This window comes from Harpegnathos saltator, unplaced genomic scaffold, assembly GCF_003227715.2.
Source record: "Harpegnathos saltator strain DR-91 unplaced genomic scaffold, Hsal_v8.6 scaffold174, whole genome shotgun sequence".
NCBI lineage: Eukaryota > Metazoa > Arthropoda > Insecta > Hymenoptera > Formicidae > Harpegnathos > Harpegnathos saltator.
Window position 1 is genome coordinate 1,076,669 of NW_020229955.1, and position 27,721 is coordinate 1,104,389.

Sequence of the window (27,721 nt, forward strand, 5' to 3'; positions counted from 1 at the left end):
TGCGAGAAATTAATTTCGCCGTAGATGAGCAAAGAAAAATTACCAAAGTTGAATCACCGACTCCGATATTTTGTCTCTCGCCTGCGCGATAACGCACGCGCAGTCTATCCGAACAACACGTAATTCGGGAATTCTCGAAGCTTCGTCATCTCTGGCTAATTTGCCTCATCTCTCAGCATTTCATCGTTCGCACGCTGTCCGCACGATCCGTCAAGACAACGACCGTGTTCTCACCTCTTATCGGAATATCTCCGCTCGTCGGCGTCCCTGTTCCTCGCTTCCGCACGCCTCTCGTACACGTCCGTGTCGTCCACTTCCCGCGACGTAGATCTAACACCCTGATCGGGGTTCCTGCCGCGGGGCCTCACGTCGTCCTCCAGCGGCTCCCTCGACCTGGGCGGCTCTCTTCTATTGCCCCTACCGGCGTACCTGTCTCTGCCGGTGTCTCGATCCCTATCGTCTCTAGCGGACCCTTCTCTACCGCGCTCCCTATCCCGGAAGTCACGATCACGGTCTCGATCCCGGAACTCGCGATCCCTGTCCCTCCTGTACTTCCGGTCGTCGTACTCGTAATCGTCCCTGCCGGCAAAGTCTCGCGACGGTCTGCTGTATTCGTCATCGTAGTAGTCCTCCTCGTAGTAATCGTAGGGTCTCCTTCGCGCCGGAGGTCGCCTCCGCGGTGGTATCCTCTCGCGGACAGCTGGCCGGCTGGTCGGCGCGGTGACCGGCGCCACGGTGGTCGTGGTGGTGCTCGTCGTGGTGGTGGTGGTCACTTGGTAAAGGGCGTCGTTCCTGTGCCAGTACTTCTTGGAGTTGGCGCAGTCGACCTCCGAGACGAAGTGGCAGATGAAGGTCTTCTGGTCGAACGCCGTGAAGTTGGCGCACAGGAAGTCGTAGCGAGTGCCGAACAGGCAATGGTGATAGACCTTGAAGGGTGGGAGTGGCAGAGAAAGACATTAGACATTCATCAGAGGCGCAAGCGCGATTCACGACAGCGCCGAGCCGATTTCGACGAATGGGCTGGGCGGTTTACGAAATCGAATCGATCGATGGGTGAAAGCGGGCCGCGGCGCGATCGACGTGATCCGCCGAACTTTCGCGATTTTCAGTGGCGACGACGGCGACCCTTCTCTCTCTCTCTCTCTCTCTCTCTCTCTCTCTCTCTCTCTCTCGGCCGTTCTTCGCCGTCGAACTCGTCGAGCGCGAATCTCGCTCGCGTCTAATCGCTCGATTCTAATCTCGCGGTCCGTCGCTCTCTCTCTCTCTCTCTCTCTCTCTCTCTCTCTTTCTCGGCGGCCGCCTTCTCGTAACCGGCGGGCTGTAACGCGTCGGCGACATGACGATTTTAGCACACTTTTCACCGGACGAGCGAGCGATCTCGCACGCCACGGTAGCGCGTAGCTTTCACGCTCACGGCGGCTGCGTGTGCGAGCGCGAGTAATTGCGCCGGGTCGCGCAAATGCGCGCATTGTGGCGGTACTTCACGTACGTAGCGCACCGTATGTATGAGGAGAAGCTCCCGACGTTATCTGGAACGCGCCGTGGGATTGTCCGGCGGAGGAATGATCTAGGATCAGATTCAGAGCACATCCTTTCGGTGAGCCAACGCTCGACGCTTCGGTTTCACTTCGGGAACCGCTCCGCCGCGATGTACGCGGCTCGCCGCTCCCCGTCGCCCCCCCCCCCCCCACCGCCGCGCGGCCGCTCTTCCAATAATAGTTGATGAATCTTACTCAATCCGTCATCCTAAATGTCAGACGATCATCGAACGCCCCCCCCAATCGCGCGCGCCTCTAACGATCCTCACGTACGCTCGTACGTAGATGCATGCGCCGAGCGGTAATCTCGACTCGAAGTGTTATTGGAGTCATTAGGATCTCCTTACCGCGAGCATTGCGCATCCTTGGCCCGATTTGTCGTCCGGCGCGTCCTACGATCGAACGCCGCGAACTCGTCTGAACGTCGCTCGGCGATCGTTCGCGACGGAGCGCACTGTTGGCCAGGAAATTGAAAAAGTGGCCAGAATACTAAAAGTGTTTCGATTGTTATGAAATGTGGGCAGTCCGAGGTTCTCGGGGTTGCTGATTTCGAATCCGTACTCAAAACTCAGAAATTCACAATGGCGGATCCAATATGGCGGACGAAATTGCTAAAAATGCTCTGACTGTGTGGCAATTTGATACTAAAGGGTTCTCGAGGTCGCTAATTTCGAGTTTGTATTCAAAATTCAAAAATTCAAAATGGCGGATCCAATATGGCGGACGAAATTGCTAAAAATGCTCTGACTGTGTGGCAATTTGATACTAAAGGGTTCTCGAGGTCGCTAATTTCGAGTTTGTATTCAAAATTCAAAAATTCAAAATGGCGGATCCAATATGGCGGACGAAATTGCTAAAAATGCTCTGACTGTGTAGCAATTTGATACTGAAAAAAGAATGTAATAAAAAAAATAAAAAAGTGTAAGATGTAAAAAGAATGTCAAATCAAAATGTGATCAACGTCCAAGTGTCTGTCAAAATCACTGGGAATTTTGTCAAGATCTTCCCTTTTTGTTAGTCTCGATATATTTATTTTGGAAACAGAGCGAGTGCTTTACGATATATTTTACGAATTCCTATAAGATATCCGCGAAAGCGCAAAAAAGTCGCCGACTAAACTTCAAATATTCATTGGAAGGAATGCTATGAAATCGTTTTTGGCTTGATCGAGCGTGTTATGACGTGTTATCGTGATTCGACAGCGCATATGACACTATAAAATTCAATAAAGCAGACGTACAATGGGCCAAAGCAATAACAGTTTTTAATTCTCGTGTTTATAGGGATATTTACATGATGATGAAGTGTATACACAACATTTTTAAAAATGAGAGGAAAATATTGAAATTTGTGTAATGTAGTCAGAATTATGAAAATCTTCAAGAAAAATAATTCTTCTTACTTATAGGAAAATTTTTGGGTTCAAGACGTTGTTAATGGAAGATTAATTAACCAATCGATATAAAATTTTTATAAAAAAACAGCACTTTGACTTATTTAGATAAGGTTAATATGCTCCTCTACGCGAAATTTTGCAACCAAATTTTGGCCACTTTTTCTAGTCTCCTGGCCCAATGTGGAGCGTCTTGAAACGACGGAATTTCCGCTCTGACGATCGATATTTCTCCCCGGCGAGGTCTTCTTCTCCTCGGAGAAGAGATCACTCTCGGCGATTTCGACTCGGTGAAGAATTTACGGTGGAAAGTCGGCGGGAGAGACAGACCGACAAATAGAGAGAGAGAGAGAGAGAGAGAGAGAGAGAGAGAGAGAGAGAGAGAGAGAGAGAGAGAGAGAGAGAAGGGAGGGAAAGACATTCATACTTCCTTCACTGCGACGGCGGATGCCGGAAAACGAATCGCGCGCGGGTTCATTTGCATGAGAACCGGCGCTGGAAATATTCAGAACGCGTCTTTCTTTATTTCACCGGCATGTAATGCTTTCCGCTAGCGATCTCCGCTAACGCTCGTCGTCCGGGTGCCGACGTGCCGTCGCGGAATTTACGGCTGGCCCCGGTGTTATCGCGCCCCGCGAGCGTTACGCAGCGCCACGCCGCGCTGCGCCGCGCCGCATCGCATCGATCACGCTCGGCAGCATTAATCAGTCGTGGGACCATTACAATTGTAAATGCCGCGGCGCGATCGCAGGAAGGAAGGAAGGAAGGAAGGAAAGAAGAAAGGAAGCACCGGGGCAAAAGTGTCCCGATCGCGAGCGATCTCCCGGCGGAAAGCGGATTAATCGCTCATTTCCCAATCTCTTTTCCGCGACAATCTCTCGCGAATCGCGCGCGCGAGCGCGCGCGCTGACGTAAAGCCGCCTCTTTGGCCTTTCACGGCGACGCGATGCGACACGCAGCCTCTCTCTCTCTCTCTCTCTCTCTCTCGACTCGACGAGCCTCGCGGATATTTGCATGACAATGCCTCCATTCGCTCTGCAGCCCCGTGAAAACGATCGATAAGCGGCGAGCCGGCTCGGAAAGGGGCTACTTTGCAATCGCTTTCACAATTTCAGGATTCGCGCGCGCGTGAATCGCGGAACGGTCAGGGACGGGAAGCGTAGCGGACCAAGAAAGTCCTCCTCCTCCTCCTCCTCCTCCTCCTCGGCTGGTCTTTCCATCTTGTGCACAGCGACCTTGTTGTTGTTACCGCGGCCGGCCAAAGATGCCTCCTGCGTCTTCACTTTCGATATCGATTTCTCGAACTCAGCGAACCCGGCGAGCGCGCACGTACGCTCTGCATCGCTGCGTTGCAGCCGGCGCGATAATGCAAGATTAATAATGGCGCGAACACCGATTATTCGACAGTCCTCTCCTGCTCCTTCTGCGAGAGCACCGTTCTCGCCGCGCGCGACCCTGATCAATCCGCGAGATTAGAAATTAGCATCTCGCCTGATTTGAATAATGGCCGCTCTACGAAACGCTGTTTCGCGCGCGTATGTGATCCGTCGTAAGTGAAATTAATAATCGCGTTAATCGCATATCTAGATCTATTCCATCTGGACCTATTTGATGATAATTGTAATACTAATGATGCTTCATTGGCCGCTAGAATCACACATGGCTGAATAATAATTTTACTAGAGCGCTCCTTGATACGTTCTCTCCCCTCTCAAAGTGACTGACTGACTCGATTGACTCGTCTCGGTTTGAGACTGTCATACTTACATCTCGCGATACGTACATTGAAAAACAAAACGATTTCTTTCTTTTCTCTAGTGACACGGATAATCCGTGAAGTTGTGAATTTGAAAATCACTTACGCAAGAGAGAGAGAGAGAGAGAGAGAGAGAGAGAGAGAGAGACTCGCGATCATTGTTTGTTGTGCAATTAGGTCAAGGAGTGATTCTCAAATTCACAACTACACGGACCACCCATGTCACTGGAAAAACAAACTGTCGAAACCGTTTTGCTTTGCAAGTGTACATCATCAGAAGCTTCGTTCTCATATGAATACACGAGTATAGAAAATAAAGTAAAAACAAAATTGCCGGCAAGCGCCAGTTGTGATTACGCTCGTGAGATCGATCGATCGATCGACGCAGCCTCGATCGGTGATGCGTGCGACGATATCCGCGGGTGGAAACTGACAGCGCGCGATCATCCGAATCGGCGGTCTTTTCGCCGCCGCAGCACGACGCTGTTGAGTCGCGTCTGCCACCCCGGCGCGGAAAAGTCCAAGCCGCTCGCGTCGCGAAAGACACGGCTTATCTCACGGCGATAATTGTCGCCTGCTCGTGTAATTACGCGTCGCTTTTGTCCGCCGCGTCGGCCACGATGATTTCTCGATTTCACCCGCGCCGCGTCGCGCCGCGCCGCGCCGGCCGGGATTCGCGCGCGCTCGGTGAAACCGAGGGATCGCTCTCGGCTCGGATGATTGGTAAAAGTGTGGCCGATCGATACGCATTTTTTTGCACTCGCCCGCGCACTGGCCGAGTGCTCGCTTTCGTTCGTTTCGCGGTTTCGCGTACGGCGGTGTCTTTCGGTGCCTGTCGTCTGCCAATGGCCCGGCGACGACTCTTCTCGTCGCGAGTAATCCGCGGCGTGATCGCTGCCTTCCGTCGGCATTAGAAACGCCGCTCGAGATCGGATCATTGACACCTGTTTATTACGCGGAGGAGCGGCGGAGGAGCGTCGTCGCGAGACGCCGTTTCGTCGGCGATCCGCTCAGCCGACACCGACTTCCCTCTCGCCACGGTGGCATCGCCGTGAGCTTCTTTTGCCGGGGAAATAATAGCAGCTTGCCGGCCGTTCCAACTGCGGATGTGGCGACGGTGAGACGGTCTTTGATAGACGATTCTTAATCGGTCTAGTCGTTTGGTATGTGTGTGTGTGTGTGTGTGTGTGTGATACCGAGTTCGCAAAACGTGCAACTAAGCAACTCTCGCGCGTGTTATTAAATCACGCGTAGAAGTTTCCCAAGATCTCCCCGTACGCTGCGTAGACTCCGACTAAAATTCTCAAATTTGTTCCAAGATGGGGGATTTCACTCTTATCGCGACTATTATACTCGATGAGACAACAGATAAAAGGCAAATAACATTCTAATGTGAAATAAAGGCTGGGAAAATTATTGGCGCGATATTATTGGCTTCTCCACTTGGAAACTCGCGTATTTGAGAAACACGCTACACCTCTGACTTGAATCTACGTAGATCTCGGGAAATCGTAAGCGGAGATCCCAAGACATAATCGATGCGGGATTACTCGTCATCTCGAGTCATTAGTAGTCGAAGAGACACGCATTCCTTGTCGGTACATCTCTGCCTCCCTCGATACGGACGATTCATCATTGATTTAATTACCTGGCATTTGTGCGGCACGCTGGCGTAGAATCCGTCGTGCAAGCCGTCGCACTTGAAGTCGATATCTTCGGGAATGCTATTGTAGAACGGGTAGTCGCTGAGATTGTAGCCGTTGAGCTCGCGAGGCAGATTCGGGTCCCATATGTAATCGATCTGCGGGATTCCCGTCAAAGTATGGCCGGTCGTCGCGTTGGTCTCGGTCGTCGTCGCCACCGTCGTCGTCTGGAACGAAGCGAACGTCGCGGTCAAGTCTGCCCAGGGTCGCGATTTTCCGGCGGTCCTCACAAGTAAACCTACCCGGAGTGTCTCACTCCGATTTTGATGAAATTTTGCATGCGTATAGAGCATCGAAAAATATTAGACACATATTTTTTTATATCGGCCCATAAAGCGTTATATATATATATATATATATATAGATGCTCAATATCACGAAATGTTTGAGAAAATAATGTTTCCAGAGAAACACATCGGTTGTTTTTATGTTACCAAATTCGAATTCACCGTGAAAATTTGAGACTTTCAAAATGGCGGATCGATATTTGAAGAATATCATGATTCTGTCGTAATTGGCATACATTTATTAATGTTCTGCGATTTACATATTTCAAGGTCTTCGGAGTAAGAAGCAAATCTAGAATCGGATTTTAAAACTCAAAATCAGTCGGACTCATCACGGCGGATGAAAATTTGAGAACATTTCTCTATCAATTTTTGGAATTGGTGTATGATTTTGTATGTGGCTTCTCTAGGCTGATAAGTAAATGAAACGGATGCTTTGCCCAAATAATGAAGATATATAATGTGGACCTATTCGTCTAATGAGTATATATGTGAAGTATATATTATTACATATAGCTTTCTAAATTTGATTATGTATTATAGTTTTTAATTCCGAAGATCTTGAGATACATGACTCACGAGAAATTAATAAATGTACCTTCGAAAAATATGATGTTCTTCAAGTATCGATCCGCCATTTTGAAAGTCTCAAATTTTCTGGTGCAATCGGATTTGGTAACATAAAAACAGCTGATGTGTTGTTCTTCTGGAAACATTATTTTCTCAAACATTTCTTGACGTTGAGTATTTATGTACAGGACAAGAAAGCGAAAAAATTGACATTTTAATGGTTTAATCTCTATCCTTAAAACGCTTGATGGGCCGATATAAAAAAAAATACGTATCTAGTGTTCTTCGATGCTCTATAAGCATGCAAAATTTCATCAAAATCGGAATGGGACACTTGGGTAGGTAGGTAGGTTTACTTGTCAGTGCTGCGACACGCGCGACACGGGGAAAAAGAAATTCCCATCAAAATTTCAACCCTTAAATCAAATTCTTCAGACCCCCACACCTCGTCAGGATTAACTAAAATAGAGATCCACGAGAGCCGGTGTGTGGGTGCCTTTTATTTTCCAATAGATCGTGATTGCACATATCCGAGACATAGCCTGCGTCTTCATTAAAATCCTCGATACGCAGATGCGCCTGCGTCGATGTCGCGCATTTCGCAAAAGTAGCCTTCATTTCCTGCGGGATTGATTCGACGTTCGACTTGGCTCGGTAATAACAATTTCCGTGTCGTCGGACGGAAGAGCTCGGCCGTCGTAGCGGCTCCGCTGGAAAACTTATTTTACGCTTGATGGAGCCGCGAGCCGCTGCGAGCCGTGCAATAATGCTTAGCGATGAGCACTCGGCTACCATTTGGTGATGTCACATCGGCATTTGCGTGCGAAGGTGAACTCACCGCGCGTCTCACCTGATGTTCATTAATTTGCCGCCGGTGTGGCTCGATCCGGCTTTTCCGCACGCATCGTGATCCGGCGAACGATAACGCGCGCGCGCGCGCGCAATATCAGCGGCTAATTAGCATTCGCACACATTCGGCCGCATTATCGCGAGGCTTCCTTCCACTGTTTGTTTGCAAAGAGGCGTGTTGACGAGATAAGAGCTCGTGCCCGGCGCACGTGTAACGACGTCGTGTCGTGACCCGTCGTGGAATCGGTTTCGCAACGACCGGCGGTAAACGATCGCGTTTCGCCTGCATCTCGCGAAACAACACGACAACCGTTGCGCGACCCATTGGCCGGCACCCGGAGGGTTGGAACTCGCCGTAATTTCGGCTTGATCGTTCACAGATCGCAGCGCAGGTTTCACCGCGCGCGGTACACACAGTTCCGTGTACCGCTTGAGTCGAGAATCGAGTATCGCTGAAAAATTACCGCGACCCCCCGATCGCCCTCTCGGCCGATCGTACGTCGCGCTCTGGTGACGGTAAGATCGATCGCCGATCGAAACGCCGACGAGCAAAATCGGATCTATGGCGCTGAACGAAACTGCACTCGGGCTCTCGGATGTTCGATCACTGGAAATTCCTTAATAATGAATAAAAAATAAATAAATACGTAGTCTGCAGTCTGAAAAGTTCTCGACCTGACGCATACGACACGAGACGTTAGAAACTGTCAAACTATAATTGCATCGGAAAGTGGCATCCCTGATATAAACCCATGTAAAATTTTATTCGATCTGTCAAGTCATTCGTGTAGTAGCACCACAGTTGAGGAAGCTTTGTGCAAGATGGGCGCCGCATTTGCTAACAATTGACGGAAAACGCATTCGAATGCGTGTCTGGCACATTTCGATCGTTTTGAGCAAAATAAAATGGATTTCAAGCGTTTCGCGTTTCGTAACTGTTGATGAAACTTGAATCCACCAGAGCGAAAAGAACCTTCCGGAATCACACTTTAACGATGGTGTTGGATCGTTGAAGAGACGTCGGAACAAATGTATTGAAGTTTCAGGAGATTATATTGAAAAGTAAAACATATTTCACGGCAAAAAGAATTTTCTTTCGTTGTTAGGTCGAGAACCTTCCCTCGTAACCCAAGAAGAACCTTGCCCTCGTAAATTCATTCTGGCGATTAAGAGTGAAAGATGACAACGTTGCGACTCTCGCGCGGCTCTTATCGGCCGAGATTAAGTTACACGGACATTTGTGGAATCCTTGCCGAGGCTCGTTAGATAATTCGAAGAATATCTAACGATATCACGTCGCGTCGTTCTTTCCGTCGTTATTTATATCTCAATGATATTTATAGTCGGCTGTCACAGCCAAGATCGTCTCAAAGTCATTCGAGTGAGTGATATACGGATCGTTCCGAGTGCCGCGGAGAAGTTGGAAGGAAACTCGAGACGATTATAAATGTACATATATGATCCGACTATCGATATCGCTCGCAGACAGAGAGAGAGGAGTACGTACCTCCGAACTGGCGTTTTCACCTTCTTCCGCGCGGGGCTCCTCGGTCGTGGTGCTCGTCGTCGTCGTGGAGGTAGTCGCGATCTTGAATTTCGGCCTGGTCTTCAGCGCAGCGGAGACCGCGTGGACCAGTAGAATTCCTGCAACGTACGCGAGAGAGCTCGTCTCGTTATCGGGGAAAATCCTCGGGGACTCGGCGGTTGGCCGCGCACAGCGATCGACGCTGATCGACGGGACTTCCCACGGCTCGGAAATTGCGCGCGTGTTCCAGATAAGTACGTCCCGTCTGCAGCCTCGGCCGCGGGTCTACCCGACGCGCGGCCCCGATGAATCGTCCCGCGTGCTGCACGTAGCCGAGGAAAGTAGTCAAAGGCCACTACGCATCCGTGGATTGCATAAATCTCGGAGAAGCGTCGGCGTTGCGAAACTTAGGCGAGCACAGAGCGTGGTGAGAAGCCGCTGTGTAAGTGTCGCAACTCTTTCTCTCTCTCTCTCTCTCTCTCTCTCGCGCGCGCGCGCTCTCGCTCCCGCCGTGAGCGAGTGCACTCGCTTGGGTAATTGTTCTCAGATGGATCAAGGCTGCACCATCGATCGCGTTTCCTTTCTACATTTCGATGATCCACCAGATGATCACGCGTCTCATCGGGGCTCTGATAACGATAAACTACCTCGCGTTCTACCTCGCGTCGCCTCGCTCTCGCCGCGCGATCGCTAAGTGATTCCTTTCCCTCGGCGCCCGAAGCTGATACATTTCGCCGCTCGATCGATTTCTATCCGCGCTTCTTCGCGCTCATAGCTTATTCCTGCTTCCCTGCCGACGCGCGCTCATTTGTTTCATCGCTCAAGACGGGTGAAAGAGGCGGAAAGCCGTTTTCAGCCGTATTATTAATTGCTCCAGAAACCTTGCAACCGAGAGTCCGCGACGCCTCTCTCGAAGTAGCTCAAGGCTGTTTTGAGAGCTAGCAGCTGTGAAAATTGAGCGGACGGCTGCGTGCTTGCGCTCACGCGCGCGTGATATTCAGCGCACGGGGATTGTTTCTCGCTTTCCACCGCGGCCGCGGGGCCTCCCGAGGTCGGGCGTCCTTATGTGCGTGTGCCTGCGATCGATAGTCCGCCTACGTGGAATTAATCCTCGCAGCCGGAACGCGCTGCCGCCGCCGCGCCGCGCCGGAGAGGAGGAAAACGAGGATTAATTGACAGTCCCCGCGCTGGACGGTCGCTCAATCAAGCGATAACACTCGGAACACGCCGGAGAATGGTCATTAATTAAACGACCGGTTAAATAAGACTCGCGGAACTCGTAGTCGTCGATCGTTTACGACCGATCACTTCGCCGAGATCGCTTTTGCTCGCCGCCGCCGCCGTCGATCGCGCGAACGCGATTCTCCAAGCGCGCGCACGCGGAAAAACGCGTCCCCCCCCCCCCGTCCTCCGCCCTGGCCCCGGGTGGCCGGCGCTTCGAGTTCGCGCGGACGTGAGCGCGGCTCCGTGGACCGGAAAGTGGATGTCCTCGAAGGTGATGTTGAAAACACACACGCGTATAGGCCGCTACAACGGAATCGTACTTTTCCAGGTCGCGATCGATAACGAGAGCCGGCCGGCCGGCCGGCGTTGCATAAAAATGAATTATGGGAACGCGCTCGCATTCCGTTTGTGGGAAATGTTAACGTGGGCGTGCACCCCTCCCATACACGGTTACGGTAAATCGTTTTCGTGACGAAACCGTCGCCGTAGCCGCCGTTACCGCTATGCCGCGCCACGCCACGCCACGCCACGCCACGCCGGCGGTGTATAAACAAATTGCTTCATCCGATTGTCTGCCGGCGACGTGGAGTCTCGATCGAATGGGAATGACCTGACATTTTCTTCTTCTTCTTCTCCTTCTTTTGCTTCCTTTCCTGCCTCGTCCACTCGCCGTTTGGAAGGACGCAGAGCGCGCCCTCCTCCCTCGAGCCCGAGACGAGATCCTCCTCCTCGGGGAATCATACGGCGCCGCGCGAGTAGAGATGCCGATTTTTAATCGATTTAATCGAAGATCGACTAATCGGAGACTAAACGATCGATTTTCTGGAACTGGATCGACTCGAAGATCGACCTGTAAATTTTGAAAATCGCCAACACGATTTTTTCGGTTTCTACTAGTAATATAGCTTCTTTTTTTTACTTCCTTTTAGTTGCAACATTTGAACTCACTTAATGGCTGCACGATGTACATTACGTTGCCTTCAGGCCGATCAGGGCGAAAATTTTCAGCGGAATCGATCACAGCCACTCCATATAATAGTATTATATACATATGTATATACATATAATAGTAAACGTGATTTCTTATTTAATAACGTTTAAAAACCCTTGATTGATGTTTGATCAAACTAATTAAATCCTATAGCATAAATATTTAAAGATCTTTCTCTGTCATGTTGTGTGGCCACACACAACACAACCGAAAGAGTATACCATCCGTGGAAATTCTTTAATTCATATTAAACCTTGCGAATTTTATACGAGGTTTACCTTAGAGTGTGGAAATTTGACAGATAATACTTTAATGAGTGGTATACTTTAATGAGCGTTACATGCGTACCGATTCAAATCCGTGTCTTCTGAAATCGAAATTCTTTACAAACCGATTTTTTAAAGGTCGATTTTTTCCTTCGTGATTCGAATCGATCTTTAAATCGACCTGTTTGAAAACAAATCGGCATCCCTACGCGCGAGACGCGCGAGACGCGCTTGCGTGCGGATTCGCGCGTTGATGATTAACGGATAGCCGGCTAATAGTTACCGCTAATAGTCCGATGGGTCGCGAGAAGCGTCGCGAGAAGCAGAATCGTATGAAGCGATTATCGTATGAAGTGAAACTTTTACGACGCCGTAAGAACGGCGGACGGAATCGTCCGCACCGCGCGATTCCCGAGAGCGCGATTTTCAAGAGCTCGAGTCGAAGAGAGTTACTCGCCGCACCGGCGAAAATGTCAGAAAGCATTCTAAATGTGAACGCACATACACGCTGCCATACACGCAGCGTGTCCCGTGACCGATCGTGATCGATCGATCGATCGATCGATCGAAACCGCTGCGGCGGGCGCTGCGCGGGCGAGGAACAGCTCGTCGGCTCGCCGAGCCGAGAGACGGCGATTTTTCCAGCGGCCTTTCGCGAGCCTGCTCGCGATTTCCACGGGGAAGCTCGCTCTTGTCGATCGAATCGAAGACACGAGCGACGTCGTCGTTAGTGTCTCCCGATCCCGTTCCCGTCTCGGTCTCGTGTGGTCTGAAATTTTCGGGACCCCGCGCGAGGGGAGGCCCCTCGGCCTCGCCGCGGAACAAAGCGGACGATCCTCTTGACATTCACGACGGGTCTCCCCCTGCGCCGCGCAAGACCCTCCTTCTGCGAAAGCGCCTTTGCAAATCGTGTACGCGCGCGCCGTGTGAATACCAAACGCTTTCGAGCGCGACAGACGAAAAGATCATCATCTCGCAGCCGCGGTCGCGGTCGCGCTTTATCCTCTTCGGTGTATAATTTTTTCCCCTCTTTTTCTGGCGATCCATAAAATCCCTTTTCTTTACGGACCTTGAATCAACGTCAATGATCGCGCGCGAGCCAACGCAAGGGGTGAGAAAAGTGCGCGGGCGCCCACTTTGCAAATTAATTGGCCCGCCTTTCGTACGCGCGAGGCGGACGCGACGGAGCCGGATTCTCCTCCTGAAGCAGCAGCCGTCGACACTCTCGAGCGTCTCGCGAGATTCTCGCGATTCCCTCGTGTGTTATTCAACGATCCAATCCCGTCGTCTGGCGCTCGTCGCGCGAAAGGTCGTCGACGCGTCGGCTTTTTTTCTTTCTTCTCCTCTCCCTCTCCCTCTCCCTCTCCCGTACGAACGGTCGCGAATCGATCTCTACGCGCGGGACATAAAATTCCCGGGACGCGGCACAGAAGGTCGTCCACTGTCTCTCTGCGGCATTCCTCCGCGGCCGTGGAAAGTCCAAAAATACTGAGGACGCGACGAGAGAGTCACGGGGGACAACGAGAAAGAGGAAGAAACAGGATCTCGAGAAATACTCGAGAAATCGAGTAAGAGAGCCTCGCTAAACGTCGAGGTATCGCCGAGCCGATGTCCGACATCGTCCTCCGGAAATTGTTGCGCTTACCGTACAGAGCGAGCAGCAGCCATCGTTTCTCCCGCATGTTGGCACTGCAACAGACAAAGCGGAAAATTATCACGCAATTGTCGCGAGTGTAACTAAGCATACTTCGACGCAGCAAGAGAGAGAGAGAGAGAGAGAGAGAGAGAAAGCGATACAGAGCGAATAGTTACTCGCGGGTCCTTCCGTGCTTTGCTATGGAAGATACTGCCTCCACGCTCTCTCTCTCTCTCTCTCTCTCTCTCTCTGCATTATTCTTAAAACCTTGCACTTTTTCTTTTGCATTTTTGCGATTCACTAGTATATATATATATATATATTTTTATCTGGAGAGGCTAGATTTTGATTGTGGCTCCTTCGCATGATTTTATTTCATTGTATTTCCTAATGCTCTACATTATCACAAGTTCGGCATTGCCGTCTGTGCGTACTTGAATTCTCACGTCCAACCTAAGGGTTGGCTGTTTCCTCAGGGTATTACGAGGGCAGTCTGAAAGGTTCTCGGCCTAACAATGAAAGAAAATTTCTTTTGCCGTGAAATATGTTTTATTTTTCAATATAATCTTCCGAATACTTCAGTACATTTATTCCAACGTTTTTCCAATAATTCAATACCATCATTAAAGAGTGATTCCGGAGCGATTCTTTTCGCTCCGGTGTGATAGCGATGGATCCAAGTTTCATCAACAGTTATGAAACGCGACGCTTGAAATCCATGTTATTTTGCTTAAAACGATCAAAATGTGGCAAACACGCTTGAGAAACACGCATTCGAACGCGTTTTCCGTCAATTGTTAGCAAATGCGGCACCCATCTTGCACAAAGCGTTTTCAACTGTGGTGGTGCTACTACTCGAATGACTTGACAGATCGAATAAAATTTTACATGGGTTTATATCAGGGATGACCACTTTCCAATACAATTATATAGTTTGACAGTTTCCAATGTCATGTACGTGTCAGGTCGAGAACTTTTCAGACTGCCTACGTAATAAACTATCTACCTATCTATCTCTTTGTCTCCTTATCACGTCAGCTTTGGCGCGACGCGTCATCGCGACGCAAAGCGGTCTCCGCGCTTGCGACACCCTGGTCAAATTCCGCGGGGTGTCGCGCGGCGCTCGCACGGCCCTGCGCCATCGCATCGGCGGCTATAATCGAGAAGCGGTGCCGCGGCACCGCGTAGACCACGTCGCGAGTCGCGAGTCGCGAGTTGCAAGGCGGCCGGGCATATGGGAACTTTCTCTGTGCTGTCACCACTGCTAACCATATAATGCAAGGATAATGTGGGTGTTATATAAACGCGCGATCACGTAATGTCGGGTGTGACTTTGCGCCAACGGTCGCGAGCGGCTAATTATTAAGATCCGGCGGGAGCGACGCTCCTCCTGGAAGCGCGTGTGCTCTCGCGCCTCCGCTTCGGGAAACGACGACTCTTTGGGCATACCCACCCGGTATGCGGTAACGCGCGTCGCGGTAATGTCGGCCGGAGTCAATAACTCGTTGTTGTTGCCAGACACGGACGCGATCACGCGAGAGAGAGAGAGAGAGAGAGAGCCTATTGGTCCGATCGTCGCACGTTCTCTCCGGCGCGCGCGCCGGCCACGCTCCATCCATTCTCCGGACCTTGAATTCACGCCGCTGCGGAATTTTCGGTTTCCCGCGCTTCGGTTTCGCTCAAATCGATCAAATCAGTCGTCCGCGATCAACGGGATCGATCGCACGGCTGCTGCACGTCGCCGCGGGACCTTGATTATTATTGCCCCCCCAGCATCGCGCCGACGCGACGCCGACGTGACGAGCGGCGCGGCGTCGCGCTTTTAGGATTTGGTTTCCCCTCGCCCGTTCGCTCGTTCCGGTGAAAGTTATCCAGCGAGCTCTCGGATCGGTTGAATTAGTGTTATCGAATTAGATAACCAAACTTGGACTTGACGCGATTATACAGCGCGCGCGTGCTCTCGCTTCTCGGCCGGCGAGTGTCCAGCTGTCAATAAGATCTCCCATCGCGGCTTCTGACTTCTCCAGCGAGCTCGACTTCGACTCGTCTCGAGCAATTCGGAGGAAACCGCGCCGAAAAGGGAGGAGCATACGCTCGATCCCCGCGGTTGATTAATCCCGCGAGTCGATTAAGCACGCGGTGCTTCGAATCCGGCCCGTCGGCCTTAATTGAGCGGGGAAGGCGGCGCGGGCGGGCCGCGTGATTTCCGTACGTAAACACACGCGATTGCCTGGCGGTTCTTCTCGGTTTCCGCGCAAAAATGTGGAGCGCTCGGGCCAAACGCGCGCGCGCCGCGCGCGCTCGCATTAATTAAGCGCGCGATCGCGCTCCAGTTCCCAGATCGATCCTTATCGCCTGCTGCAAAAGTAAGAAAGAAAGAGAGAGAGAGAGAGAGAGGGAGGGAGAGAGAGAGAGAGAGAAAGAGAGAGGATGCCACCCGCCGCGGCCGCGGCCGCACAGGAGGGTATTATTCGGTTACACAAGTTTTCGTAATTGTTTCTCTCGTCTCGTGTCGCAATTCGCGAGCGAATTCTCACGGCACACGCGACGAACATGGGAAGACTTCTTCTCCGCCTGCGTCGAGTCGCGGATTACTGTTATCCGGAAGCTGCGTAAATTAGAGCGGCACTCGTGGATCGCGAAATCTCGATTCTGCATATTCCGCACGGTCACGCTTTCGATGCCCCGCGCAAATCACGCGCCGAATGAATGCGACTCGCGCTGCCTATTGTTGCAAAAAGATCGCTCGGATTTACATCTTACGTTACCCAAGTCCGTTCCATCTAGAAGCGGCATCTCCGTGCTTCTTTTGCACACACCTCCTTTGCACACACACAGTGCACTGTTACCGTGCATCGCGCGCCGTCTCTGCTTTCCACTTGTCACTGAATTTTCTCTTCCCATTCCTTAACTTCGTTTTCATCGCTCAGGTCGGAAGATAAAAGGAATTTTTTCCCCCTTTTCCTTTTTTTTTTTCTCCTTTAGTCTCTTCCTTCCCTTTCTCTTTCTTTCTTTCTTCCGTTTTCTTTTTCTTTCTTACTTTTTCCCGTATTTATTGTACGAGAATCTTCTGACTTATTACGCTATTGTCCTTTAATTACTGCACACCAAAGGGGTCAGTTATTAATATTATTATTAATATTATTAATAAGTAAAACTCGTGTATTGTTAATAAATAACATAAAAATAAATTTTCGCTTCTACTTCCGCCGTTTGTGTGTGCTCTAAAGTGAGTCTTGTGCAACACCGCCGAGGCGCGGCGAAACATCGTAGCGCCGCGACGGTCGCCGGTGACCACCGTGGCAGTCGTTGCGTTAATTTATCGCTCCTCTCGCCTTTGTCCGATCTTCACGGTATTAACGCGCGGTGTGAATGTAAGAGACATGCAGCCGTAGATGCGTATCGCTGGCGAACGCGCGCGCGCGCGGCGAGCTCTCTCGGTGAGAGAGAGAGAGAGAGAGAGAGAGAGAGAGAGAGAGAGAGAGAGAGAGAGAGAGAGAGAGACCATTGTGCGCGGTTGGAAGAGTCGGGCTTGTTAATTACGCGCTCGCCGCGGCAAACGATAGACGATAGATGCAAACGCGATCGGGTTCTTATCGATTATCGAGAGAGCCTTCTCCTCGCGGAAGGCATGCGCGAGAGCGCACGCACGTGGGACGTGTTACTCGACTCGTGGACACGTTACCTTACGGTAAGTTACACTATATGTTACGACACACGGCTAACGGTCACTCGCGTTCGCGAAAGGTCAGCGGAAATGACGAGAGCGGCCGGTATGACCGGTCGACCCGATCGATTCGGTCGGACCGTTTGTTTCCGCGCGCCCTCGCCGCGCCGCGCCGGACAGTCCGCTTACGGAGCAAAGCTGTCCGCTTCGCGCGCAAGGAGAGCACACGAGAATTCGAACACCTCCCGCCATTGTTCCTCTCACGCGACGATTATTTACGGTGGCCGTGTGTTTTTTCCGCCACCGACTGACGGCGATATTTTTCGAGTGGGCGTCGCGCTCAGACACAGAGAGAGAGAGAGAGAGAGAGAGAGAGAGAGAGAGAGACGAGCGGTCGTTACGAAACTCGGTGGCCTTCAAAAGCGGAGCACACCGGAGGCAGCCGCCGGGCTTTCGTTTCCTCGTGGGCGCTCCTTCGTCGGAATGCCTCCGTCGCCGCGCCGGGTCGGACACGCCACTCCGTCTCTCCGTCGTGGACGGACGGGAAATTAAATCGCGCATCGGCTGTAGCGCGATACAGCGCGGCGCGGCGCGGCGCGGCGCGGCGGAGAGAAAACATGTTAATTGGGAGATGCGGTCGCGCGCGCGCGCGCACACTCACGCGGAATTGCGGCCGGCGTGACGGAAATTTTCCCCGCCGCGCCGGCGGCTGCTTTCCTCCTTCCTTTTTTTGCCGGAAAGTCATTCCCAGCGTCGTTAACGCGCATTACTGAAATTGCCGGCCCGGCCGGCGAAACGATATTAGTAACCGTTCGAGCGGCTCTCCGGCAGACGCGGGACGCAAGTCGGCACTTTGCGCGGACTAATTAAGCGCGAGTTGTGACAAGCCAGCCAGCCGCGCGCGGCTTTAGCCGAAATTTACGTAAAGCAATGGGCGATCGACATTCAGCCTCGCGAGATCGATTTTACGCAGACTCTACGGCCGTTTCGATCTCGCGCTGCGCGAAATTTCGCAAGAGTGAAAACGGACGCGTCTAGCGCGCGCGGAGCTAACAGGTTTCGGGAAATCAAACAGCGCAGAATATTCCTGTTTTCCGACGGCGCAGAGAGCGCGGCTGCAGTGGACTAGATCGGATCGGGTCAGCCGGCCGGTCGCCGTATCCGTTTTCAAGAGTGGATACAGAGAGCCGACGTGATGCTCGGACCTATACGATCCGCGGCTGATCGCTCCCGCGAGCCCATCGCATCCCATCCTCTCCGTAACCCGCAGATCCGCGGGATCAGGACCGTTGTCGGGCGACGGAGGGTACTCCGGTGGTTACGTCGGTGGTACAAGCGAGCTTGTCGTCGTAGATAGAAAGTGCAAAGCGATTGTGCAAGGCGAGCGTATGCGGGGCGAACGTTAATAATAATCGGCTGGGGGCCGCCGCGCCGGCGCGTACGCAGCAAGTGCCCTGCGTAGATTATGCAGATCGCTATCTGACTAACATGCAAAGTGTGTGCACTGCGTGCGAGTGTACGAACTAATTCCAGAGCACGAAACGTTGAACTTGCACGGACGGACCGCCAGGGCCGCAGCCGAGGACTTTCGCAGCTGACAAGGGGGTCCTCCGGGGAACGGAGGTCAGACGCGCCGATTTGTTTCCAATTTTTTATAGTTATTTTCAATGTCGAAATATAAGGAAATCTGTTTCATCATTTTTAGGTTAAATTAATTTCATTTAAAAAATTTTTTTCATTTTTTTTCGAAATTTCTGAAGTTCTTTGTTCACTCTTCTTTTTTTTTTTTCGTTCATTTCCTGTTCATTCTTTGACCAGATTTTGACGTTAAAGTGAGCTTGTTCGCTGGATAGCGAGCCGAAAGCCGATTCGACCCAGCGTCGAATGTAGCGTAAGACTGAACACTTTTTCGACAATGACGTCAGCCCGCCATCAGATCCGCCATTTTGAATTTTACAAAATGGTTCTGATTCGTAATCGGCGACATGTGTGTGTGTGCAACTTTCAATAAATCAGATATATATTTTTAAGAAAATATATTTTTAAGAAAAATATTGTTTTAGATATGTATAAAATAGTGTACTTGTGCAAAACTTGATAAAAATCTCGAAAAAATTGAAAAAATTAACTTAAGCTAAAAATGCTAGACAGATCTCTTCATATTTTGACATAAAAAATAACTATAAAAAATTGAAAACAAATCGGCGTCTGAGGTTTACCTGTGAGAGACGAGGCTGCATCCTGAAGCGGAAGGAAGCGCGCGAATGCAAGAGTGCTCTGTTGAATCGGACCGTCGGCGTCGGGAAGGTGAGCGAAGCGTGGGAATCGAAATGTTATTTTTGCGCTTGTTATCGTGTCGAGAAGGATATCTCTCCTTTGGGCAAACGACACGAGAAAATAATTACAATATCGAGTCAGATATTGCAACGTTATGCGGTCGGTAGTAATCGCAGCTGCCGTTGGCACCTTGAATAAGCCGAGAAATCACTCGAGATTACGCCCGAGAGATGAAGAATCATCCGGCGGGGGGAGACGTGCGTTAACTCCGCGATTCCGCGCAGATGCCGCGTAATTGATCGCGGGCCGCCGCTAATTTTTCCCGCTGATCGTTCGCCTCGCGGCGGCCTCGCGAGGCGAGTCAGATTTTCTTAAAGCGTCTCTATCTCGTCGGTGTATCGCGCTTCCACGTGCCGAGCTTCCGTTGTGACGCCACGAGGAGAGCGATTTCTCCTATTAGAATTTAGAAATTCAGATCCCTCGACAATAATCCATTTATGAGCTTTCCGCCGCTGTTCCCGCTTCGCTGGCATCGCACGATGCCGCGTCGGCGATTCGCGTGCGAAGGAGACGTTGAATCGAATTCTTTTCCGCGAACAAACCCGATGCGTGAAGGCGCAACCGCGGCGCACGCTCGCCCGCTCTCTTGCGATCGCGGTAGTGAATATTCGGAAATTAGTTCGGCCGACGCTCGCTAGCTGGAACGCACGCTTCAATAACCGCGGAATTAAAGTAATCGAGCTCGTTTACCGTAAAGCGGCCGCTTACGCAACAAATATATAGGCGAGATAGGTCGGTCCTTCGCCGATAAATAATTGCCATTATATCCTTATCGCGAGCCGTAATACTCGTCGTCGCGCTCGTCGAGCCTCTCCAGTCTCTCTCTCTCTCTCTCTCTCTCTCTCTCTCTCTCTCTCTCTCTCTCTTGGGCTCTGGAAGTTGTCGAGAGCTGGGGCGAATGCGCGGAGAATTCGCTGCGAGTCGAGCCGATCAGAAAGTGTTTTGGCCGTTCGTGCCGATCGTCGGCGCGAGAACCGGCTCCGCGGAATAAATGATTTCACTCTCGGCTGCGAATAAAATTTATCCGACCGTAAAGTATCGTTCCAGTCGTTCCGCGCCGAACGAGAGCCATTGTGTAAGGTAAGGCGCGACAAATAAACGCAGCACTGTCGAGAGGGCGGATTACGCGCGAATTAGCGGAATTCGCAGTTAGCAGGCTAAAAGCGCGAGGCGCGTTCGACGTCGCCATTGTGACCAGCCGCGTCCACCACGTCAACGCGACGTCAGCGGGTCATGCGTGAGAGATGGTCTTCACGTCGACGAGATCAATATAATTCCGCGCGCTTCATCGCGCAGCTTTTACGTAAGCGCGAGCCGTTTAATAACCGCGCCGATGGACGGCGTTCTGATAGCGGCGAAACTATTCGAAAGTTATTATTCAAGAGCGCGGGCGCGGGCGAGGATGAAAAATTGGATGAATCTTCCGCTTCGCCTCGTACGAATTTCTCCCGTGAAGACGAGGAGGAGGAGGAGGAGGAGAAGGAGCAGAAGGAGCGGGAGAAGGAGGCCCGCTCCGTGTATAATTAGCGCGATTAATGTGTCGTGAAGCCGGTGCGCCGCCATCGTCTTCCTGCTCTTCCTATTCCGTGCGAACGATTGTTCGTTAGAGAGGAGGGCACAATGAGATGGGCCGATGGAGGTCCATATAAGAGATATTTTACGGCGCGGCGCTTCCTACCGCGTGATAAATTTCACCGCGCAAGCTGCTGTGGTGTAACTCGTCCGCAGCTTTCGATCGGCGTGCGCGATCTTCGGGACGCGGACTCTTATCTCTCATCTTCGTTTGTTTACAGCTCTTCTCTCTCTCTCTCTCTCTCTCTCTCTCTCTCTCTCTCTCTCTCCCCCTCTCTCCCTCTCTCTCTCTCTCTCCCTCTCTCTCTCTCTCTCTCTTCCTCTCTCTCTCTCTCTCTCTCTCGCCTTTCCCGGCTTTCGGCTAAACTCCCGTCCCGAATCGCTGCGGTGACTTTTTTATCGCATCTGCTGTTACGTGTGCTGTAACAAGTCAACCTACGACGGTCAAATCAAAGTGTCCATCTGTCTTTGTCATACTTATCCGACAATTATCACGTGAAACGTTCGGCAAACATTCTCACGACGGACGTGATAAAACGAGGCGCCGAGACGCGTTCAGTCACCTGTGTCAAGCTAGACACCGCAGGCGACGGCGATTGCGCGAATTCGGCGAATCCATCAATTTCCATCGTTGACGAGCGTTTCGCCCCAACCGGTCAGGCCGGTTTAATCTTCTCGCTTCGGATTCTCCCAACGTCTAATCTGACGCGAGCCTCTGAACGTCGCGGCGGCAACGACAGTCGAGCTCGCGCGTCTCAGTCGCGTGGAACGACAGAAATGATTTCATTGCCGTCACAGGATTTCGATTGCGCGAAACGAATGGGCCGGCCTCATCGAAAGTAGACGGCTCTCGCAACGGCAGACACGCGTCGTGCAAACGAGGTGTGACACACTTTTCGTCGTCGGCGCACATTCGGCCGGCTTATCTTACTACGAAAGCGCCGTTCGTCAAATTTCGTTTCATCCTCGGGCGAAACGCATGCGAAAGTATGGGCCTTTTCTAATGATGGGCGAATATCGATCGATGACAACAAGCGTCGATTCTTATTTTCTTCTGAAAAATCGACTGTCAGACCGATATTTTTGGGGCCGATATTAAGGCCCGTCTACAATAGCTGCAAAAATGAAGCTGTAACAGTAAACGGTAAAAAATAAGCCAACAACAGTCGACTAGTGGAAGAAGAACAACCGACTTTAATTGGTTTATTTCTTGTAGCTTACGCTTATAGCCTTATTCTTATATATAAGCTTATCCTTGCAGCCATTGTAAGAGGGTCTTTAAGGTTTTAATAATATATTAATTTTTTTGTTGCAACATATAACTCTTCGCATTAATTTGAAATTAACCAGGAAAACGTCGATTATTATCGATATTTTTAAGAAAATATCGGTTACGCAAGAACGATTTTTTCGATATTTAACCGATTAAATCGAAGACGATGCTTCTTTTTGACGAAATCCATCTCTAACCTTCTCACACGTGGAGTCTGGTCTCTACCGACGCGGCATAGAGACTCGTCGTCATCGAGCGACGGCCGACTTCGCGAAACTGTCTGAAGCATGAACGGCCGACAGTTGTTGGCAAAAAAAAAGAAAAGAGAAAGAAATATGACAAATCGCAACAATAATAATCATCGCCGGCCGCTTATCACGTCCGTCCACGCGAGCCTCGTCTCGCCTGCTCGCGCGATACGACGCGATAATTTCCACTGAAAATCCCCCCCTGGCGACTTGATAACGATTAACGGTGATTCATCGCGCATGCGCGCGCGCGCGCGCGCGCGTACCGTTACTTCTCGCATTATTCGCCGCGGCTGGTCGCGCGGCGGTATGCGCGTGTAAAAGTTCCTCGACCTGGCGCACCTTCGCGCCCGGGACGTCCTCTCGATCGCTTATTAATTCTCGCCGAATGCGATTACCCGGCGAGATCGCGCGACTACTCGCGACGGGCGGCGGTATGCGCGGGATAATAAAGTAAAAAAGCGGGAAGAACCGGGAGAGGAGAGTGCGCGCTCGGCAGCCAGAGCCGGTGCCGTCGTAGGCGATCAACATTTTATTTACTATCCTCGCCTCTCCCCTTGCAATTATTTGCAATTGAGAGGAATTACCCGGGCGATTACCGCGGCGATTATAATTGCGGCAAGACATTTTACTGCCGGCTCGCGTTTTCCACGCGTTTTTCCACAACGCGCAACGCGCGCGCTTCCTCTCCCTCCGATCGATCGATCAGGAGCACAGTTTCGATCGCGAATCGCGGATCCGGCCGCTCGATTATGACCAAGTCGGTCGTTTATTTTTCCACCGGCGTATCGGGAGAAAGCCGACCGCTCGCGCGAGCGCGAGCGAGCGAGCGAGCGAGCGAGCGAGCGAGCGAGCGACGAGCGTGGGTTATGTCGTAAGGCGGCGCGCGGTGTAATATTGTTTATGAAAAAGATCCCGCAAAGAGCACATCGGGGCGGGCACGTGCTGCGTTGCTGTAGCAACAGCAGCAGCAGCAGCAGCAGCAGCAGCAGCAGCAGCAACACTCCGTCGATATCGGCGAGGTAAGAAAATGGGCCGCGGTGGTTACGAAACTTTTTTAATTACGTAACGGCGTAACGTGTTTCGCGCGCGGCTAAAATTCTCTCGCGCGTATTGCGAGAGCAGCGCGCGCGCTGCTGATCTCGGGGACATGTGGACAGCCTCTGCTCGCCGTGGCGGTCGCAGCGGCAGCGAGCGATCGGCGAGGGATCGGCGATGGATCGACGATGGCGACGATCGCGTCGCCGCGGCGGAAATGCGACGACATTTCCAAACGGTCCGCATTCGTCGGCTGGAGCAGAGCGCGCTTCGAGCGCGGCAGCGTTGCGGTGAAAATGTGTGTCGCGACGCTTTAAAGCCGACGACGACGACGGAGCGACGGCCACCGCGAGAAGTGGCCGGTGGGGAACCGAGAAGGGAAAGGGTGGCTCTCGCGTATTGAGAAGAGCTCGGCAAAAGGCGTGTCGCGTCTAACGCGCTCCTCCGCAAATTAAATTCACTTTCGAACGTGTATACAATCGCCGTCGCGGAATCCGCCGATTGAAAGTGAACGTGGACGCGTTCAGAGAACGCGGAGCTGAACGGAGTTGGGCGATGAATTACACGGGCGAAGGAAAGAGAGAGGGAGAGAGGTAGGAGATAGAAAGAGCGAGAGAGAGAGAGAGAGAGAGAGAGAGAGAATGGCCGATTGAGGTACCCCGTCGAGGTTACGGAAAACTTACTCCGCCTAATCGACGAAGCGATCGGCACGTCGGTGAATTCTCGACCGTTAGATTAATCCGCGATTGAAGCGGAATAAAAGCCGGAGCACGATAAGAATGTCCGAGTGATATCGCGAGCGCCAGCTCTCGGAGCGCGGAATTTACGGCGCGTGGAATGTCTCTCCGCGCAAAAATCGCCGAGGTATCCGCGCTTAATTCGCGCCTCGATCGACTCGCGTTACGCGCATTAGGCGGGAATTCTCGCGAGATAGCGACTGGTCATCGACGCGCTGGCGGGGGGTACTTCTCGCGAATTCACGTTACCGTCGTCAGCCGTCGAGATACCGTTAAAATCGCGCGATTTTTTACGCGATTACCGGCACGCACGCTTATCCGCGCGATTAAATTGCGCGACGCTCCGCGTCAGCCGGTCAACTCGCTCGTTCGCTCGTTCGCTCATTATCCGGTCGCGATGTCTGCCGACGAAAATCCCCTCGCGACGCATGTGTGTGTGTGTGTGTGTTTGATTGATTTCCTGCTGGTAAAACGTATAAATTACCGCCGCGGAGCGACGAAAGTTTTCGTTCGGGAATAAGATTCGTGGCGCGAGCGTGCGGTGCGTGCCGCCGCATACAGGTAAGTGTGCGTGCGTGCGTGCGTGCGTGCGTGCGTGCGTGCGTGCGTGTGTGCGTGCGTGCGTGCGTGCATGTGCATGGCGTCACACGTGCGCGACGACCGAGTGTGTACGTCTTTACCGAAGGCAGCACTCTCTTCTCGTTACTCGCGATTCCCTCGACGAGCGGATTAGAAATTCGTGACTTCGCTGGAACGATACGCGGCTCGCGTATCGGAAAATTGCGCAAGGCGAAGAAAAAGAAGAGCAGAGCTGGGGGAAAACGGGGAGCACGGGGGCGCTCTGCAATCTCGGTGCCGAAATTTCGACTTCGCGTCCACGCCGCGTTGACGCGCGAACGTTCGCGCGCGAGCGCGCTCGCGCGAATGCAAAGTCGAATGTCGCGAATCCGAACGTTACCAGTTCGCTCTCGTTATCATCGTTATCGAGATACGAAAAAGCGACGAGCAGGAAGGCGCGCGGCAGGATGCGACCGGCAGCGAAAGTCCTGCTGTTAATCGCGCTCTTTGCAAGCAGCTCGCGCTCTTAATGCTCGCGTTCTTATTTTTGCGCACCTCCCCTTCCCCCTCCCCCCCCGGCCCCTTCCCCCGCCGTTCCCCGCGCCCATCAGTTTCACTCGCGTGTCGCCTGCGGTTCCGCGGCGATTCACCACGCAGCGTTATTCCGGTGATCGGAGATGATCGAGGAGGAGAGACACGCGGACGAGACGCGGCCGCCGTTGGTGATTTTTTCGTCGAAAAAGCAGCGCGACGTTTCCTCGCGGAGAACGCGCGCGAATTCTCGCAGGAGAGCGCGACGATACTCTCTGATAGCAGCCGCGGGCAGCGGGCGACTGACGACTCCTCGCCGGGGGTAAACACTGTGATTAGACTCGGTGAGGCAATGCGAATTTCATGAAATTCGTCGGCATCTCGCGTCGGCGGCCGCTTTTCTCCTCGCGCTAAAAATAGCGCAACGCGTATGGATCCGCGCCATTCTGCAATTGCACGCTCGAGATTAATAAAACGTATGCATTGAGCGTTTCACCGAAGGATGAAAACGCTCGCTCGCTCGTGCACGAGCGAGCGTGCGCGATTCAACATATCACATGCGAATTCCGAGTAAAAGTCTCCGACGAATCTCGCGGAGGCGGGCCCCGACGGCTCGGGGGAATTCCGCCAAATCGCACGACAACCCGCTTCCTCTCCTGGTCCCTCCGCGCGCCACGCATCCACGTACATCAGGTGAAACCGCAGGTGTGAGTCCGCAGAGAGCGTCGCGCGCGCGCGCGCGCGCGCGAAAAGAGAGAAAAACAAAAGAAAAAGAAAAAAAACATAGCAAACCTGTCTCTCTCGGCTCCGCTAGTTCTTCGCTAATCCCTCATGTAACCACCGTCCGCACATCAACTGGCACTTGAAAACAGCGAAATCCACCGAGTACTAATCCGAGTGTTGCGAGAGAGCGCGTCGTCGTGGCGGTAAACGCGGCCGGAAGTGCGATTCTCGATTTGCGATTTGCGATTGTCGTGGCGTATGCGCTGGCCCGACCGTTCGCGTTCGCAGAGCGAACCGAGATACGGTTTTTCGTGGGTGCGGGGCGAGATCGCGGCTCCGGTCCGGCCAGAAGACTGCGCGATGGAAGTGGAAAAGCCACTTGAGCAGGAGCGTTGCGCTCCGACCACCATCGGTCCGCTTAAGCTTTCTACGACCGACGACGAAGACGGAGGAGGGAGTCGAGCGGCGCATTGGCGTTCCACGGGGCCCGATCGCGCATTGGCGTCGGCAGCTGAGGCCCTCCGTCCTCTTCGTCGCCATCGTCGCCATCGTCGTCGTCGTCGTCGTCGTCGTCGTCGTCGTCGTCGTCGCCGAGAACCCGAGGCCCCAAGCCGAGAGGAGAAAGGCACGCGAGCAGGCGCGGCATGTAGCAGAGAGACACCTGCGTCGCCACCTGACAGAACTCGACACTCTCGCGCTCGCACACACGGAGCGCGGAAAGTGCTCGAGATGTCGATACGAGTAAGGTCATTGCTGCTGTCGCTGCCGCTGCCGCTGCCGTTGCCGTTGCCTGCACGCAGCAATCTCGCGCGCGCGCGCGCGCGCGCGCTCGTGATATTTGCTTGCGGCCCGACTGCCATCGATTCGGTCTCTGATTGTCTACCCTCGCAAACGAGCCGCTGCGACATGTAATTACCGATGGCTCGATGCGAGCGCGCGCGAGCGCGAGCGAGCGAGCGAGCGAGCGAACCTATGATTACAGTCGCGATCGGCAGATGATCCCGATTGTTCATTTATGGCATTACGTCGGCCGCCGCAGCTCGTTGCTGCTCGACTCTCGAGCGAGAGATACACATCTGATTGGCGCGTACGACAGATAGAGAGATAGAGAGAGAGAGAGAGAGAGAGAGAGAGGGAGGAGACCGCATGGGTCCTCATATCCAGGCCGATGGGATCACTTTGAGCGGCTGGATTTTTATGACATTTGTAACGCGTAACGCGAGCGATTCGACACTTATTGTCGCGAAGCTCAATGCGCTGGTAATGCAGCTCGAAAGGTCGTTGACTGCCTTGAGGAGG

The 27,721-nt window shown here is 52.4% G+C and overlaps 1 protein-coding gene across 1 annotated transcript in view; it reads right to left on the reverse strand.

Annotated features, from left to right (window-relative positions):
* LOC105189585 (uncharacterized protein DDB_G0284459) overlaps positions 1-26,820 on the reverse strand; it is a 32,037-nt gene extending 5,217 nt beyond the window's left edge. Inside the window, exons 1-5 of the mRNA XM_025297272.1 lie at positions 26,492-26,820; positions 13,748-13,791; positions 9,604-9,740; positions 6,336-6,557; positions 235-926 (exon numbers count right to left, since the gene is read on the reverse strand). Coding sequence (XP_025153057.1) covers positions 235-926; positions 6,336-6,557; positions 9,604-9,740; positions 13,748-13,784 — 1,088 coding nt within the window. The 5' untranslated portion in view covers positions 13,785-13,791; positions 26,492-26,820. The remainder of the gene's footprint in view (positions 1-234; positions 927-6,335; positions 6,558-9,603; positions 9,741-13,747; positions 13,792-26,491) is intronic.
* Positions 26,821-27,721: the final 901 nt, after the last annotated feature.